The sequence below is a fragment of the Psammomys obesus genome, unplaced genomic scaffold (genome assembly GCF_907164565.1).
Source record: "Psammomys obesus unplaced genomic scaffold, mPsaObe1.curated_primary_1811, whole genome shotgun sequence".
Classification (NCBI taxonomy): Eukaryota; Metazoa; Chordata; class Mammalia; order Rodentia; family Muridae; genus Psammomys; species Psammomys obesus.
Genome location: NW_026592776.1, coordinates 5,472,887 through 5,492,573, shown reverse-complemented (window position 1 = coordinate 5,492,573; position 19,687 = coordinate 5,472,887). Strand labels below are relative to the sequence as shown.

The 19,687-nt window shown below is 38.3% G+C and overlaps 2 protein-coding genes across 2 annotated transcripts in view; one reads left to right on the top strand and one right to left on the bottom strand.

Annotated features, from left to right (window-relative positions):
• The first annotated feature begins 1,177 nt into the window (after window positions 1–1,177).
• Window positions 1,178–1,785, top strand: LOC129683154 (cytosolic iron-sulfur assembly component 2A-like). Its single transcript, XM_055615773.1, has one exon. The coding sequence runs from the start codon at window positions 1,178–1,180 to the stop codon at window positions 1,649–1,651; it is 474 nt and encodes a 157-aa protein (XP_055471748.1). The 3' UTR covers window positions 1,652–1,785.
• A 15,576-nt stretch (window positions 1,786–17,361) lies between these two features.
• Cltrn (collectrin, amino acid transport regulator) overlaps window positions 17,362–19,687 on the bottom strand; it is a 29,106-nt gene continuing 26,780 nt past the window's right edge. The window contains exon 6 of the mRNA XM_055615764.1: window positions 17,362–18,074. Coding sequence (XP_055471739.1) covers window positions 17,918–18,074 — 157 coding nt within the window. The 3' untranslated portion in view covers window positions 17,362–17,917. The remainder of the gene's footprint in view (window positions 18,075–19,687) is intronic.

Sequence of the window (19,687 nt, the reverse complement as noted above, 5' to 3'; positions counted from 1 at the left end):
AGCACAGGTGAGTGCCTTGGCTCTATTGCCTGGGTACCTGCAGGAACCTGGGAACTTTTACTGGGAACTTTTGGGGGCTTGGGGGTTTTCTGGATGCTCTGAGGTCAGACCTGATATTTCCTTCACCTTGGGGTTTGGGAAAACCCAGTCTCTGGTGTTGTGGGGCTGAAACTTTACTCTGGGATGGTGTTCAGTGAAGGCAGGCACCTGGCTCTGGGATGGCAACCAAGTGCCCGTTGGGACTCTGGAACTCTTCTAGGGTTTAGCTGGGTGACCTGAAAATGGAACTGATTGCTTCCCACACCGTGGGGTTTCCTCTCACCTGGGAAACAAAATCACTGGTGTTTTAGGGCCCACAGTTCGGTCTGTTGGTTGCTGTGCAGTCACTCCTGTCCTGCTCATCAGGCATAGTGTCCTCTAGGGGCAGCCATCTTGGATTCCCCCAGTGCTCACCCTTTATGTACTTCCAACTGAGTCACAAGCAGTAAGGTAGCCAAACACCTAGAGCCAAACCCTCTTCTACTGCCTGATCCTGGAAACTAAAGAAAAGAGAATGTTTCTGATAATACTTTATCTTAAAATTAATTGAGAAATATTTCTGACAGGAACTAAAAGGGCGAGTTTAGTAATACAAAACAGAGAGATAGAGAGATTGAAAGTTTATATAACCAGGAATGATTCACACTTAGTGCAATTGGTTTTGGCTACACATTGATCACATTCAGTAAGTTTATAAGTTCTTCTGAAAAAGAACAGTTTGATTCCTGGCCAATCAATCTCTCCTTTTTCCATATTCAGTTTCATAGTAGACCGTTCTTTCTACAGATAGTCTCCATTGACTAACTTGACAAATCTTTTCAACAGAAGTCAATTTGTAAGAATATGCTGTGTTCCTGGGAAGTTGTACTGATTATGAGTTCCTAAAATTTATGATTCTGTCTTACTTGCCACAGTAACACTGATTTATTTTCACATTCAGACCACAAAACAGAGGAGTCACTAATATCAATTTATGTCTAGGAGCTTAAAATCCCTAACTTTCCCTACTCTCAGCTCCTCTAAACCTTTACACATGTCTTAGTTTATTTGAAGCCTATGAAGTTGATAGCTCCTGAGGCTGGCTGCAGAAAGACGGTGGCTTGGTTAGGACAGTCGCCAGGGATGGCAGAACGTGAGGATGGAGGGTGTGTCTGGGCTGCTCTCCTGGACGCTGAGCAGAGTTCTATGGCTCTCAGGCTTTTCTGAGCAGGGAGCTGCCCGGCTGCCCCGGATCATGGAAGAAAAAGCGCTAGAAGTTTATGATTTGATTCGAACTATTCAGGACCCTGAAAAACCCAATACTTTAGAAGAACTTGAAGTAGTAACAGAGAGTTGTGTGGAGGTTCAAGAAATAAATGAAGAAGACTATTTGGTTATTATCAAGTTCATGCCAACAGTACCTCATTGCTCTCTGGCAACTCTTATTGGATTGTGCTTGAGAGTAAAACTTCAGCGGTGCCTGCCATTCAAACACAAGTTGGAAATCTACATTTCTGAAAGAACTCACTCCACAGAAGAAGACATCAACAAGCAGATAAATGACAAAGAGCGAGTAGCAGCTGCAATGGAGAATCCCAACCTACGGGAAATTGTGGAACAGTGCGTCCTTTAAGCCTGACTGATACCATCTCAAGAGCCAGAGGCCTATAAGAATTCAATTTATTTGTTTAAATCCTTTGTAAAATGTAGAGGACTCATGTTGAATATGTAGGTGATTTGTACATCAGACCTTTTTTTGTTCTGTTTTGTTCCGTTTTTGTTTTTTTGAGACAGGGTTTCTCTGAGTATCCCTGGCTATCCTGGAACTCACTCTAAAGACCAGGCTGGCCTCCAACTCAGAGAGATCCACCCGCTTCTGCTTCAGAGTGCTGGGATTAAAGGCACGAGCCAGCACTGCCTGGCCCTCAGAGCATTTCTAAGCAAATTTCAGTTATGAGGTAGAACTTAATAGTTCAGTTAGTAACATTCTCAGGATTTCTAACTCAAGTGATCAGACAGAAAAATATTTTCTAGTTCATTTGTGTAAAATGTTACTATTTTTCTGATGACCATTCTGATACAACTGCTTTTCATGTCAAATAACTACTGTGCCCAAATGTATTTGATTTCAATTATCATTCTAGAATAAATATGACAGGTGATTCTAAAAAAAAAAAAAATCCCTAACTTTCTAAAATTTAGAGTTTCCAAATTTGAGGCTTTATCCTACATGAAACGGGATTCATGACAAAGTTAAAATAGAATAGTGACACAATCTCATTTACAGTGGCTGCTATTCCAAGAATGCACTCTATATAAGGCAAGACTATATGTACAAATCAGCAAGGAATGCATTTATTCAAGTAATGTATAGTAGGGCTTTGATGGTTGACGATATTGGTAAGGCATGGTTAGATTCTGAATGCATTTTGTAATTTAAAAAAGAGTAGTCTCATAAGCTGAAGAATCATTCCAGTCTTTGGAGACTAAACAAGTAAAAAGAAAACTGAAATCAATTTAGAAGTAGACGATTGTTAGTAAGCAGGTTTTCAGGAAAAAATAAGAGTCTTGTGGAGTTTGTGAGATCAGTGGGAAACCCAAGTGAAGATGCTGAGAAGACAAATATTAAGTTTGGCAGAAAAGTCAGGAATGGACATTTAAATGTTATAATTGCCAGATAAAGATGGTTAATTAAATGTATCTTGTCAATTAAGACCAAGAAGTCCCGGTGTACTAAAAAAATTATTACTTAGTCCAGACTTAAGAGAAACAAGATACACAAGTAACAGTCAGGTGTGGCTATGCTCACCTTTCGTCCCAGCCCTCAAGAGTCAGAGACAAGTGGATCTCTGAGGTCAAGGCCAGCCTGGTCTACAGAGCAAATTCTAGGACAGCCAAAACTACATAGAGAAAGCCTGTCTTAAAAAAAAAAAAAAAAAAAAGGAAAAAGAGCTCCTGAAACAACTCTCCATAAAGGCATTGTCTGTGAAGTAAGCATAGTGATGACATGTGGAAATTTTAGGAATTTGACCAAAATAGCACTTGTCTTCACTAGTTTTCAGTCACATTAAGACTGTCTTAGGAGCATGGAGATATTGAGTTGACATAAGATACATATCCAAGAAAGGCAACTAACATAATATACAAAGTTAAGAGATTTAGAGAAGGCTTCGACCATGGTGGGTACTGACAACACAGTAAAAGACTCATTTAGATACATATTGTGTCTTTCAATTAAAGTTTAAAAGTGACTAAAGAATTTTCCATGTTGGTCAATGCTTCCTAATTGTCCCTAAATACCTTAGAAAAATCTTCACTTTTTTTGACTTCTATCTCATTCTAAGAGTCATGATTTGTACTCAAACTGGAAATGTGCAATGATAGTTGTCTTCTTGACAGACTGTGCCTGGAGACCTCATTGTACTCCTCCTCATTCATCTAAGGGAACTGTCTGTTTTAAGTCATAGTGGGTCTTAGTCAAAACCAGTTACTAACATTCTCCCCCATCTCCATTCATTTGGAGTCCCTCTTATTAATCTGGAAGATGAAACCTTTTACATTACTTAGTAATACCCAAAATCTCCCATTCAAGTACTAACCAGGTCTGACCCTGCTTAGCTTCTGAGATCATATGAAATCAGGTGTGAAATTCATAGCAGTATGACATAGACCAGATTAGAGGCCTTAAAAGCTAACAAAACAATATGCAGTATGGTAATTTAAAATTTATTCTCAACTTGACCAAGTTTGAAATCACCTAAGAGACATAAGGTTTGACTGCGGAGGGAAGACCTCCAATGACTGTAAGCAGCACCAGTCACATGGACAGGTACCTCAAACTTAATGAAGAGAGGAAGTGAGCTTGGTACCCTCACTCATCTCTCTCTACTTCTGTACTGTGATTGCAATGTGACCAGTGGTCTGATGCTCCCATACCTTGCCTTATCCACCATGATCCATCACATTCCCCAAAACAGTGGGCCAAAATAAACCCTTCCTCCCTAAATTGTTTTTAGGTATTTTGTCACAGTTGAGACAAGAGTAACTAATATACCTAGATTATCCCATCTGTACTAACCTCAAAGATTGCCTAGAAGAAATGCTGATAAAGGCTATAATGAATTGATTTTATTTTTTGCAATTTACCAGTCTGACAATTCAAAAATTTTAAACTTAATGAGTCAAAGATAAGAACTCAACCTACACAAGCAAATTATTAAAACTGATCCTCACCATCACCACATAAACATAAATTAACACTATTTAGACAATTTCTAACCTTCAACAATATCACCATCTACCACCACATGTTGATAACTACATTCTACTAACTTCTCTTTAATATAGCCTGTCCTACTAGATTACCAACTAGAAGAGGTCGAAGAGTTTTCTGTTTTGTTCACTGTTTGTTATCTTCAGCTGTTTAGAAAAGTGGGTGTCACATAGTAGGCACACAATAAATATTAGTTGGATGAAGGCACTACCTATAACCTCAATAATAAGAGAAGGAAAGTAATCCAGTTGTCTATTCTGTGGTACTTATTTTGTGTTCAGAGTCCAGTCACAGAATATGGTAGAAACTTGTAACAGCAGAAGAAAAAAACTGGAAATTCTTTTCATACAAGATGAAATTTGGAGCTACAATTTGAATTAATATCCTGGATAACATGACGGGGAAAAATATCACAATGAGCTATATGCCTTATATGTGTTAGTCACTGAAGAGATTAAGTGATTCTGTAAAAAAGAAATTGGTACCACATTTTGTAAATGGGGAACTAAGTCTATCAAACTACTCCTTCCAAGATAACACTACTAATTCAGGAAGTTGCAATTATAAGTGTTGAATACATATCATTTCTTAAGCAGATATCTCAGTCTACAATCAGTGAATTATGAAGCAAAAGGAGCGAGAACACTCTGACATTGTATGAGAGAAAATATCTTTAAGTCACAATTACCATGATACCAAACTCATTGCTGACTACGAAACTGGGATGTCAAGGGGTGGTGTAACACATATGAAAATCTTTATAGATGATTTCATTAATAAATTTTATTTTGAAAATGTTATTAAATTTACTTATTCATTTTAAATTTTCAATATTTCATTGATTTTTCATTCCTATTTAATATTGTCCCATCTGTAGCCATTAACTAACATTTATGTTCCCACAACTGCATTTATCAGAATCATTAGATGAGATAGAAGGTACTTTTCTAATAGTGATAGCAAAATGGAACAGTCCCTAAAATAACAGAATTCTAGAGTATAAATATATAAAATAGTCTAATAACCTACAAAATAAGTATTCTAGAAAAATCATCAGCAGGTAAACTCAGACAACAATACAGAGGGCTGACAATTATGACAGAGCTAATTTATTTATTCCATAATGTGGGGGTGCTATGAACTCAAAATGTAAGAATTCCTTCAAGAGTCCATACAATGGGAGGATGGAATGGGGGCTCGGCAGTTAAGAGTGCTTGATGCTCTTCCAGAGGACCCAAATTTGGTTTCCAGAACTCATGTTAGAAAACTCACAACCACCTGTAGCTCCAACTCCAAGGGATTGACACCCTCTTCTGGACCCTGAGGGTACTCACACATATAAGGAATATACTCACAGACACATAAATAAAAACAAATCTTTGAAGTGTTTTTTGAACACAGGCAACAACAAGAACAACAAAAATTAGTCCATTCCAGGGAGGTCAATATATTAAAGGAAGTAATCCAGAAGCAGAAGAAAATGAAAGAAAGAAAGAAAGAAAGAAAGAAAGAAAGAAAGAAAGAAAGAAAGAAAGAAAGAAAGAAAAAGAAAGAAAGAGGCCATGCTTTCGGTCATTTGCAGTAACCAATAAATCGACTCAATGTTGCAGAAGAACAGCATGGACTACTTTTCCCAAGAGTCTTGGGGCCCAGAGATGGAAGGACAATAGACTCAGTGAAGACAACTGAAACACAGAATGAGAAAATTACTTCCAGTTCTTTAGCAATCTGTGGTATCTTTTAAATGACTGGCAGAGGAAGAATTTCCCCCAAATATAAAGATGATTAATATTTGAGTAGAAAAAATGCTTCTCACCATGATTTGATTATTACACACTGTATATATGTATTAGATTATCATAATTACCCTGTAAAGATATCCAAATATTCTGACTCCATAAAGACAAGGAGTCCCCATCATTGTTGAGGTCCTCCATTAGGTCAGAAAAGATTCTATAGCTAAATAACTATAACACAAATAAGCTAGAATACTGACTAAACTGAAAAGCTTCTCTAGCAGCCATGTTGGATATACTCATTCCTACAGTCACAATTTGTGAGAACAAGGATGTGATAGTTATGACCTGCAGCTTTGAGTGGTGCCACACCTGTTAACAACAATTGTGTTATTGGAATAGGTGTGTTTGTTTCATAGTAAATAGCTGACATCAATTATAGATGCATAGGCAGCCCTATGAATCAGAAGGTCTTTTGGTTTCTCTGATTCATATGACCCAGAATTCAGCTCAGTCTTTTGAAGTCCCATTTCTGTACTTCCTGAGCTTTTTTTTTTTTATATTATGTGGTTGGTCAGTTGATTTGAAGTAAAGTATGTTATTAATATGGTGAAAATCCCCGATTAATATCAACATGCTCCATGACTTCATAGTTTAGTACATCATGAAAATGATACTCCTAAATTTCTGAAAGAGAAGGAAATGGTTGTTGAGAAGACACAGTAAGTAAAAAGGACTCTACAATGTATAGAATTCACTTCACTTGTGTCCTCATACACAATGTCTCAGACAAGAACATCAGTGGTGCTATAGGAATTATGTTTCAAAGACATGAGGCTTCTGAAGAGCTAACACAATCAGGGCGAGGTTCTGGGTGAAACTCGCTGGTCTTGTCTATGATGCCAAAGAAGCTTAATCAGAGCTCCAAATTTTGATCCTGTAAAACTAGTACTGTGCAAAGGATGCTAATGATTATTCACCTGCAGGCTTCCCCTATCCTTGGCAAATGTGAGAGATGTGAAAAAAAAAAAGTGTGGGTCGTTATGAAACCACTCCTTTCCAAAATCTTTGAGATGGAGAATGGGTATGTCATGTTGTAACTCTTCAGTCATAGTATCCTAACTTCATAAAGGACTGCTCTAAAAGGCATAGGTTAAATACACGAACTTGAAATTCTAAGAAGTTGGAGATGCCTCAGAATCTTATATTTTATGCCAATGTCTTTTAGCTTCTGCAGCACTGGAGATGTGATGTTGCCATGAATATATATACTAAAAGCGGGAAGTTATGTTAGGGAGCTTTAGCATTCAATTTAATACCCAAAACTCTCCATTCAAAGATATGCTAGCTTATCTTCAATCTTATCAAGATTCCTTGTTAGTTACAAAAAATAGTTAACATGTACATGCAAAATTCCATGTGAAGCATTTTACAATCATGCTCTTTTCTTCTTTAAATACATTTTAAAACACTTACATCATTTTCTCCTTTCCGTTTCCTCCCTTCATCGCCTCTCTTGTTTCTCCATTTAGTCTCCCCCATATTCTCCCAGACCCCAATCTCCTCAAATTGATGGTTTCTTTTTCTTTCAATATTGTGCTTTGACAGAGTCACTCCACGAGTAAGGAGTGGTGATTTCCATGCTGTGGGAGTATAAATGAAACTTAAAGAGGTTAGCTAAAGAGCCCAAGTCCAACTAACAAGTGGGAGAGCATGAGTTTTTACTTTATTTAGTTATCATGAAGTTCAACTAATTAGACAGAGAACTTTGTAAATAAGTACTATAAAATATTTCTGTCACATTGAAAAACTCTTTCTTTACTTCTTCCAGTTACTAATGTCCCGTACTGCATGATTTTTGAGGTCTCCTCAAGCACCATTAGGTATGGTTGACTTCTATAGAAATAGTTGATAGAAATAGTCGTATTTCTTTGGAAATGCACTTTAATTCCTCTCTCTCTCTCTCCGTCTCTTCCCCTTGCTTTCTCCCTCTCCCTCCCCCTTTCTCCCAGCTAGTTCCTGCCTAGCCACCAAACCTAAGCTGGACTCCAAGAATGCAAGGGACTGCTATAGCAGAGAGAAAATAACCAAGCTAGGATCTTCCTAGGCCAGCTAGTCCCTAGTCTTCTTACACACTGACCACAGCAGCATGGAAGAATCCAGATAATCCAGATGAACTTCTCAGTTCATTCCAGACCACGTCATCAACCCACAGAATCATGAATTAGATTTACAACTGTTGTTTCAAACCCTAGACTTTAGGGATGACTAGCTATGGAGCAAAAGCTAGCTGATGAAATATTAATAGCTTTATTAAGCTCTCGTTTATTTGCTTGTTTGTGTTTGAGGTAGAATCTCACTATGTAGCCTTGGCTGACCTGGAATTCACTATGTAGACCAGGTTTGCCTCGAATTCAGACATCCACTTGCCTCTGTCTCTTGAGTGCTAGGATTAAAGGCATGGGCCTCCACACTTGGTTCACCAACCATTTTTTATCAAAGATATTCAGTTGGAATTCTTTTAAGCTACAACTAAAGAAAAAGGCATACTTGACTTAATTAAGCTATATAAATAGCTATCCATTTATGGAAAAAAAGATACTAATGATACACTAAATAGAAAGTTAATATAGCAGCCGTATGTTGTCAAACATTGTTTTCTTCCATCTTTCTGTTCTGCCACCCTCAACATGTTGACTTCAGTTCCAGTGAAAGATCCCATTGTTGTCACAAGATGACTGCACTGGTTTCACATGTTACATGCATAAATGGAAGTACAAAAGAAGAGGGACATTTTCTTCCTCACAGATCTTCCTGGCCTTTAATTTTTGGAGAGTAAAACAAGCATTTTCAGGGAACTAAAATAATTGGGGGAGAATGTCCAAGGTTGTTATTCAATCCATGATGAAGTGTGGTAGACATCTAACTAGAGTTTTTTTTTCTTTTTTATATTATTTTATTGAAATTTTTCATACAATATATTCTGATCATGCTTTACCCTCCTCCAACCCTTCCCAGATCTTCCCCATCTTCCCACCTATCCAACTCCATCCCTTTCTTTCTCTATCTCCTTAGAAAATAAACAAGCAAGGAAATACACAAAGAAGCCAGAATTTTTTAAACGCACACAAGAAATACAGAGACACACAAAAAGAAAACCCATAAAAACACAAAATCAGAAACCATAATACACAAACAAACAAACAAAAACAGTAAGATAAAAAATGTCTAAACAGCAATATGAGACAAAATGTCTATTAAAGTACCATTGAGTTCATTTTGTGTTGACCATCTACTACTGGACATGGGGTCTACCCTCATATGTGGTTAGTATAACCAGTGAGACGCCACTGGAGAAAACAACTAATTTTTCCTTCTAGGCAGATATCAACTGAAGAGAGTATGTTGTTTAGGGATGGGAGCAGTTCTATCTTTTTAAAGATTTTTTTTTTAAAATGTATGTTTGTGTGCCTGGGTGAATTTATGGGCACCATATATGTGAAGGTTTTCATGGAAGCCAGGAAAAAGGTGTCAGATCCCCTGGAGCTGGAAATACAGGCAGTTGTGAGGTGGGTGCTGGGAACTGAACTCACATCCTCTTTAAGAGCAATAAGTGCTCTTGACCACTACTGAGCCATCTTTCTAGCCTTAGCCTTGGTTCTGTCTTAAGGAAATAGGGAAGGATGTCTTTCATACAGGACATTGTAAATAATCTACTTATTCCACCCCCTGTAGGAACATTCTGAGGAACAGTTTCTATGGAGTTCTTGAAAACTTCAGACACCTTACACAAAGCTTGCAAAATCATGCCTGTGGCTTTCACCTCTGTGTCAACATCACTTCCACCTTAAGGTCAACATCATGCTGAAGCTTCTGTACCCTAATTGAATCTGGTATAATCAAATAAGACAAGATGAAGCTCTGGTTAGAGAGGAGCAACAGCTCCTCAAAGCACTGTTAAATTCTTCTCCATGGGTACAAACACCTCCCCCACTAAGGTGTTCACAGACACTAATAACTAATGCCTAACAGATGCTAATACACTAACACTAAGTAGATGAGAGAATATACATCACACAGAAATACTGATTCTGTTGTTGGAAAATTGTTTTCAGACTATGTAGATAAACTATGGTGTAGGAGACCTCCAACCTGAACAGTTGCAAGACCTTCCCTGATGGGATGGCATTAGGGGTTGAGTAGGTTCTGAGGGAGACAAAGAGCTGCATCAAACAAACTGCTACTGCTGCTGCTGAGAATGGTAAAATCCAAAAGCAACTGAGTGGTTTCTGGGTGCCAGACCCCTTTTCTGCTTTATTAGCATATGTCAATCAATGTTACCTTCCCGAGTGCTCCAAACCATATTTGAGTGTTCAGCGATTTGTTTGGTGCCTAGTCAGTGTCACCCACTATAAGAAATGAAATTTCACCTGTAAGTGTGTTTTACACACTTTCTCTGGAAGGTGGGAAGAGACTCAGAGAAATGAATATGATTTTTGAAAAGGAAAATAGTTATCATTTTTAAAAATAGATGGAAATAGCAGAGTACTTTTGCCTTGGAGCTTGTTGACGTCAATACATAACAGACATTGACCAGATCCCAAAGCATCTCTTGAGACAGGAACAAGAGGAAATGACTGAAAGGACACTGCACAAGCTCATGTTTAGCTCTAAGGGAGAATCGCTTTACAGTTGTAAACACTGATACATGTTACTGATGGAGGTTATATAAGCTGCATCCCTGGAAGGTTCCATTGGATCCTTCTTTGACTCAGAGGGTTTGAGCGTTGTCCTAACTAGAGTGAGGGAGCGTGGAGGGGCCAGAGTCCAGATAAACAATGCTCTAATATAAGCCCTGCGTATAGCCAGCTGTGGCCTTCTTGCTGCCCCTGTGCCACTTCTATTGCTGATATAAGGATAACCGTTCCCTAGGCAACCAAACCCACACACATTTTATCTATAATATGAAAAGAACGAAACCCTCTGTCCCTGGCTCACTGCCCTTCCAGAATTCAGCCTTCCCTTAATCCTTTACTAGGAGTAAAGACGCTAGACAGTCAAGACTAGCAGTAAAGACACTACAACATGTCTGTTGTACTGATTTTTGTACCTTTGCTTCGTATGTGACCATGCTTTATGATATAGAGAGATGAAGAATTTATAGGCGCTGAGGACAGAATGCGTGGGCCTTCTCACACCTGAGACACTTGGGCTTTTTCCCTAGCAGAAATAAGTAGGCGAGGTTTGGGAAAGGAGAATGACATGTTCTAAATTTTTGTCTTGGTAGGAAACTCTCGAGGTTTCTTTCTCTAAACTTGTCTTGGTTCCCAGATAAGGAGAGTTACAGTTCTGACTACAGTTTTTCTAGATCCTTGGAAACACGATCTACAAGAGAAGCACAAGGAAAACACTACCCCACCCAGCTCATGGCACAGGAATTTGCAGCAGGCGGTCATCCACACAGCTATCTAAATTGGAAAGCAAAACAACAAACCTCCTTTTCAGCCTCTCCATTTGTGAAACACACCCCAACTGCCCAAGATTCTGCGTTTTCTCTGCACTGTGGCCCATGGCTTGGCTCAGCTTGCCTCGGCAGTCATCCTGGCAACCACCTCAAACACTCTCCAGCCATGGAGTTCCAGACACCCCCTCCAAGTCCCTGCCCTCTCTGGAGTGTACACCTGGCATGATATGCTCCAGTTATTCCAGGAAGAGAAGCTGATGACAAAGCATTTTTAACTGGGATAAGATAAACGTACAACAAAATAAATCAAAACAGAAATAAGATCAGACAAGGTGACTTATGCTTGCTCTGATAGCTCCTGAAAGACAGAAGCAGGAAAAGTAGGAGTTCAAGGGTAGCCTCAGCTAAATAGCAAGTTCAAGGCCTTGGACTACAGGACATCCTGTCTCAAAATATTAACATGATGATTATTGAAGTGGCTCAGCAGATAAAGGCAGTTGCTGCCAAGCCTGATAACCCTAGTTCAATCCCCAAGACGCTTGTTGAGGTTAGAGGGAACCTACTTCTGGAAGCTGTCCTCTAGTCATTATATATGCACCATCACACACACACACACACACACACACATATTTTGTCTCTCTCAATGAATTCAATTTTTATTTAACTTTATGTATATAAATATTCGCTTGTATATATGTGTGCCATGTGAGTGCAGGAGCGTTCAGAGGTCAGAAGAGGCATTGAATTATCTGGGGTTGGAGTTACAAATATTTGTGAGCCACCCTGTGGGTGCTGGGAACCAAATCCAGATCCTCTGCAAAAGTAAGCACTTTTTTTTTCCCAAAGCAGTCCCATATCCCCATACCTGAGATTAAAATGAAAACATATTCTTATAATATTTCTGTGTCTTTTAAAGAAACCAAAATTTCAGAATTGTCACTACAATAAATATGTGAAATTTTTAAACAATAAATAACTTTTTGAGACAAGGTCTCACTGTGTAGCTCAAACTAGCCTGAAACTCACTGTATAGACCAGACTGGCCTCAAACATACAGAGATCTTCCTGCCTCTGCTTCCTAAGTGCTGAGATTAAAGGTTTGCATCACTATGCCTATCAAGGATAAATATTATTATTTTTTAAAAGAATAATGAAGGCCACCGTGATCTACATAGTGAGTTCTAGGACAGCCAGAGCTACATAGTGAGGCCTTGTCTCAAAAACAAAACAAACAAAAGAACAGTAAAACTGAGTGAATAAAATACGAGTAGTGAATGACTTTTTATATGATTTATAAAAAAATGACATAGAAACTGTCTAACTTGAATACACAAAGAAAAACAAGGAGGGGCTTATTTAAGGAGATAGTTTATAACATGGACTAGTATTCATATCTAGAATGACTCTTAGGGGTAATGTAAGCCCCTGATTGCAAAAATAGGGAGATCTATCAGAAAAGTGAAAGAAGGGAGTACACAAATTGGAATCTAGCTCACTTCTCAATGCATGCAAAACTTACACAACTCAGAAAATCTGCAAATATGATCACTTTTGGCCCTTCACAAGACTTTCAAGCCTCCTCCTGCCCTGAAGAAACAAAACTTTGTTCTATTCCTCAACGAAGTTTCCTACAAAGTATTTAGAGGACTGGTTTACTGGAATGTGCATGTCCAAACATTCTCTTCTGCAATCATGGTACTTACATAAGCCTTGCTGTTCTCCCATTGTAGCTACACAGATGATAATCCAGCAAGCAAACTGTGTGATAGGCATTAAATGAAAGCCCCAGTCACTCAACATGATGACAAAGGTATTGACATTGGCCACCTTTTGCCCCTTTTGAGGATAGTAGATTCTAGGTCTTTTAGTCATTGATTTAAATTTTCTTAGAGCTTAAGAAAGCAAGTCAGGTCACCTGGAATTATCCCACACAGAAGCCTAAGGGCTTCTGTGAATGTAAAACACTCTTCTTCTGTTTGTAGGGCCCTGTCCTCTCAGGGACCTTTGAAACCTTTCTCATAGGAGGTACAAATTATGAAAGAAACAAGATGGGTGACTCATCTCTAGGTACCTAGCCAGCAAGTCAATGTAAAAGAGCCAAAGTGTCATTAATATTTGACCTGATGTAATATTTGACTACTTAATAACAAAAACAATTTGTGCAGCTACTGGATAAAAGCTTCAAATTGGATTGGTGAGCGGGTAGACAATTTACCAAGGTCAGTGTCCTTTAAAGGTCTTCATACCTTTCTCTGTTCATATTTCTTGAATCTGGCATGATTTTGTGAATGAGATGAAAAGCATCAAGCATGTTCTTGAGAATGAGAAGAGAATGAAGAAATGAAAAAGGAAAGTAGAAAAAGAAGAGAAAAAAGCTTTTTTATTACTCAATTAGATTTATTTAAAGTATATTTTCCTATATAAACTTTCATATATTTAAGTATTTTTCTAATTTTTATTTTATTTGTATTAATTACAGTTTATTCACTTTGTATCCCAGCTATAGCCCCCTCCCCCACTCCCTCCCAATCCCACCCTCTCTCCGTCTTCTTCTCTTATGCCCCTAACCCAGCAAAGAAAAAAGCTTTTTATGTGCTAATTTAAGGGAGGGAACAAAATATAAAACATAATATAAAATATTAAGGAGCTTCATGACTTTTTAAGTAGAGCTTAGTAATTTGGATGCTGAGTCCCCTTTTATTGTTTTTTGCTTCCAAACCTGTTCAAGTCAACTGCAGACAGCTCCAGCAATTTGCCAGCTCCAGGTGTTCCCTCAGAATCTGCATCCCGAGTTTGGCACCAGATGAATGAAAAAAAAGAAGTAAAAAGGAAGGATATGACTGTTCCTAGGTATGGTGGAGAAGATTTACTGTAGATATGAAGGAGAACATAGTCAGAAGCAGAGATATCCAGGAGAGTCGAGAGTGAACATGACCTTGAGCTGGGCCATAAAAGGACAGGAAGAAGGAGAAAGGAGCCACTGATGAAGATGGGTGTCCTGGGCCAAGAGACTGGAAAAGAGACTGGCATAGCCAAAATGACTGAGTTATATAAGTGCCAGAGGGAAGGGGGAGAGCCCAGCCTAATTAATACTTGGGCTGGAGAGTTCAGAGTATGGGAGCAGGGTATGCCAGCCAAGAAGGCACTGTAATAGGTAGAGACTGGGGGAGAATCTGGCAGTCAGGTCCACCTTGTTATGTTAATGGACACCTCAGTCAGCCATTTGCTCCTGGTTTGAGACCTAACACTCTTATTTCGTTACGGAGGAATGACAGTAAATGTTCCCAGTTCAGAATATTCATATCTGAAATGTGGTAATTATTCTAAATGCATGAGCTCACTGCCTCCCACCATGTGATGTGTGTGTGTGTGTGTGTGTGTGTGTGTGTGTGTGTGTGTGTGTCTGTTGTGGATGGAACCCAGAGCCTCATGTCTCCCACAGGGTAGGCAAGCATTGCTTCTTCACTGCATTATAACCTAGCCCCACACTCTCTTTTTACAGTGTTTTATTTTAGTTGCTTCTTAGGGGAACCATGAATGTTAAAGTTTATTTTCAAAGACCAACTTATCAGCATTTACATTTCTTCCACGAAATATGTCCAGATATCACCCTCTCTGCTAATTGTTTCTGTTTTGTGTTGGCTTTCTGGTGTGCTGTTTTCCCAGTTTCATTGAGGAGTTTCTGCTAAGAACTTAGAGACTAGAAAAACAGCTCTATCTACACGTGCTTTACAACATTTGTTTTCCAGTACATATCACCTCACAATGGTTTTCCTCTTGGCACATTACATGATCATTGCATTCAAAATGAGAAGTGTGGTTGATGATTGACTCCTCTCTTACCCACAGTGTTTGTCAAAGGCAGGAGGCATAATCTGCATTTTGCTGTTATAGTGATTGTCAAGGTTACAGCACATGTCTGTTAGCATAAAAATTTTCTCAAATGAGGTGTTTAGTGGAGCAGACCTTTTCCAGTGAGAGGAAACCCTCCCTGTCAGGATAAACAGTAAAGAAAATGGGGTAGTGACGGAAAGGAGCTCATCTCATGACTTCAAAGTACAATCCATAACTGGTATTAATGTTACTTGAACTTTTTCCATAACTAAGGCATTTTTCTAATAGCTGTGCCATAAAAATGTAAATACATATAATATGTTCTGTATGTATTATGTTCTACAATCTTTTGAAGGGCCACAAACCATTGCAATATATCAAATCTCACCACCACCCTCAATTAAAAACTATGTACCTTGTTTGGAATGCATGTCTTGGATTCTGCTTGCTAACACTCACAGAGTAAATTCAGATAACATTTTGCTGTTAAAGACTTCTATATATAAAGCCACACTAGAGTGGTCTTACAGGGTACAACTCAAGAGGATGTAAGATATAAAATTGAGCCTTGGCGGGGGGAGGGGGGGCTGGAGAAATGGCTCAGCAGTGAAGAATACCAACCGCTTCTCCAGAGGACCTGCTTTTCATTCCCATCGGCCACAATTATCTTTAACTCTGGTTCCGAGGGACCTGAGCTCCTTTTCCAGCCTCCTCAGGTACTACATACAAGTGGAGAAAAAGGTCATATGCAGGCAACACACCCATACCCACAAACTCTAAGTAAAGCTTTAAAAATTAAATAAAATAAAGATATAATTGTACTTTAGTAAATCCCACCTTGCCAGCCAAAAGATCAAAATCCCTTTCCACTCATAGAAGTTGAGAGTAGAGGGCTGGGGAGCTAGCCCAGTGATGTGATGCTTGTTTAGTATATGCAAGGACTGGTATCAATGCCTAGTACTACATATAAAGAAATAAATTGAGAACAGAATAATTATTACCAGAGTAGCAGGGAGTGAGGAAAGGAGATTTGTGGAAACCAAGTAATAGTTAGATGGGAATATGAAGTTCTGGTATGCCAATGCACAGTAGGGTGACTGCAGATAATGATGTGGTTTGCGTTTTTAAAAGCTAGAGGAAAATATTTTGAATGTTTTCACCATAAGGAAATACTGTTTGAGAAGATAAGTATGTTTAATCCACATTAAACATCACGCAATTGTATAGAGATATCAAAACATCATGCTCTGTGTTCTGATGAAGCCTTTAATTCCAGGACTCGGAAAGTAGAGGTCCATGGATCTCGTGAGTCCATGAGGCCAACATAGTCTACATACTGGGTTCTAGGCCAGCCAAAGTTACATAGTGATATACCTACTAAAAAAAATCATGCTGTAAATAATGTATTGCTATGAATGTGTTGTAGATAAATATTGCCATGTGTATATTATACCTATATAAATATTGGGCTGGAAGATGGTTTCATGGGTAAGTCTGCTTACTGCAAACCCCGACAACATGAGTTAAATCCCTGTAGCCCATGTGGTAGAAGGATAAAATGATTCCTCCAAAACTGTCCTCTGACCTCCACATACCATACATACTATGGCACATGTAGGCATGTGCATGCGTGTGTGCAGGCTGAGTGTGTGTGTGGAAAACTAACAATATATAATTTTATGCATAAGTTTAAAGGTTAGTTTAAATTTAAAAAATTCACATCTAAAAACTAACAAGTGACTGCAAGCCAGGTGGTAGTGGTGCAAGCCTTTAGTCCCAACACTTGGGAAATAGAGGCAGGCAGATCTCTGTGAGTTCAAAGCCAGTCTGGTTTACAAAGTGAGCTCCACAGCAGCTAAGGCTGTTACACAGAGAAAACCTGTCTTTAAAACTAAACAAACAAACAAAAAAGATATACACACATGAAAACAACATACCTTTCCAGGGCTGTAGATAAAGTTAAATACAATTGATAAAGTTATTCTCACTAGGTTCCACAGCGTGAAAATGTCTCAAACCACAGTCAATCATACAGTCCAAATGAGATTAGTGCTTTATTAAATCAGCGTATATAGGACTTGTTCAAATTGCAAATAGTCAACAACAAATACATCTGCTGACCCTACTGAAGACTGATACGCAGAAAATATACAGCAACTGTTGGTGTGATAACAGAATAAAGTTCCATTGCCATTTTTATCCACCTCATGTTACTTTTCCTCACTTCATCATAAACAGAGTAACATAAACAATATTCAAAACAGATCCCTTTCAATTATTTCTATGCCATGCTATAGCTATTCTCCACTGGAAAAAATATTTCTCCTTCTCTCTTTAAAGTGTGAAATATATTAAGAGCCCTGGCTTTATTTCTAGAAATGCTCAAATCAGTAACTACAAATACACACGACTACACTTACACACTCAATTATCAGAAGAAAATATAGAATATTTTGAGAAGCCAACACCTTATGATTTCAGTGGTCTTGGCTATAATTAATTTGTTGTCTATTGCATTCAAGCGTGTTGAAAATTTCTTACAAAATAAAAACAATGGTGAAACCAAATAAATCTGCCAAGCAGCTGTCACTCTCAGAGAGGAGTGAGGCGCTCATCCTCTGTCAAGAAGCCATCATTAATGTGCCCTCCCTTTGTGTCCAAGGGATCACAAGGGATGCCATTTTCAATTGTGATTATGTTTTCACACTTGTCTTCTGCATCCTCCACTCCAGGTTGTCCTTTGTTGTTCCTAAAAGCACATAAAAAGAGTACAATCTAGGATGAGAAAGTTTTGGCTGAATGTGGTTTTATTTACAAATGTGGAGAACAGAAAGGGGCATAGGTAATTGAGAATGCTGAAATAATTGAGAGTGTGTACTTTTGAGGACCATAACAGTTGATGAGGTAAAAAAAAAAAAAAAAAAAAAACCTACCAAGATAAAGATTCCACATTAATGATATATACATACTAATTAGAACAAGTAGTCTTATTTAAAACACTAAATAAATGAATAGGAAAAGCTATATTAACATATTATATACGTATGAATTAATTTGCATATAACTTCAGACAGACAAGTTGCATAAAGCAACATGAAGAATTATATGGTGCATTGGCAAGTTTTTGTTTTTTGTTTTTTGTTTTTTAATTAGCTCAGCCATGCAGTGGTGTGGTCCATGCCTTTAATCCCAGCACTTCGGAGGCAAAGGCAAGTGGATCTCTGAGAGTTCGAGGCCTGCCTGGTCTACAGAGCTAGTTACAGGATCACCAAGGCTACATAAAGAAGCCCCATCTTGAAACACCAAAATATAAGTAAATTTAAAAAAAAAATAGCTCTAGGCAAATTTTGTAACAAATTGGATTTTAAAAGGCAATAAATTCCTCTCATGGAATTTTGTAAGTTTTTATTATTATTATTATTATTATTATTATTATTATTATTATTATTATTATTATTATTATTATTTTGTACAGCATTCTGCCTACAGGCATGCTCGCACACCAGAAGAGGAGACCAGATATCCTTATAGATGGTTATGAGCCACTGTGTGGTTGCTGGGAATATGAACTCAGGACCTTTGGGTAAACAGCTGGTGTTCTTAACTTCTAAGCCATCTCTCCAGCAAAGTCCTCTCATGGAATTTGCCAAAGTCAAGTCTCACAAATGGTGAGTGAAACTCAAATTAATAAAATATCAGAAAGCCAATTCACCTGAGTTTGAAGAAAAGAATTGCTACAAACTGACTGGCTTTACTCATTACCAAATAGTTGTATTCATTGGTAACTCAGGATCAGGAACTCATAAAACACTTTGCTGGTTACATTATAGCTTTCAGCTGCAGCTGCAAGTCATTTCAATTCTACCGGCCAGTGTTAACTGTTAGGTTTTCTGCTGTCCAGACCTCCCATAGACCTTGCTATTCCAATTCAGAATCTTGACATTTCTTCAGAGTATAGAATACCGTAACACTGGGGCCCTGAGCTATCATGAGGGATTCCCCACAATGGTAGGAGTAACTCAGGTGAGTTTCTGACAAATGAGATTCCTTAACGATGACCAAGGTGAGATTTCCTGAAAAGTCCTACAGGAGAGTCAACTTTCATGTGCTTAAAAAATACTAGGCCACTCCTAGGCATATATCCAAAAGATTCTCAAGTACACAATAAGGACATTTCTCAACCAAGTTTGTAGCAGCCTTATTTGTAATAGCCAGAAGCTGAAAACAGCCCAGATGCCCCTCAGTGGAGGAATGGATGCACAATGAAATATTACTCAGCAATAAAAAACAAGGAAATCATGAAATTTGCAGGTAAATGGTGGGATCTGGAAAAGATCATCCTGAGTGAGGTATCCCAGAAGC

Bases quoted from the DNA above. Each gene is read 5' to 3' on its own strand.
- LOC129683154 (XM_055615773.1), top strand. From the start codon at position 1,178: ATGGAGGGTGTGTCTGGGCTGCTCTCCTGGACGCTGAGCAGAGTTCTA.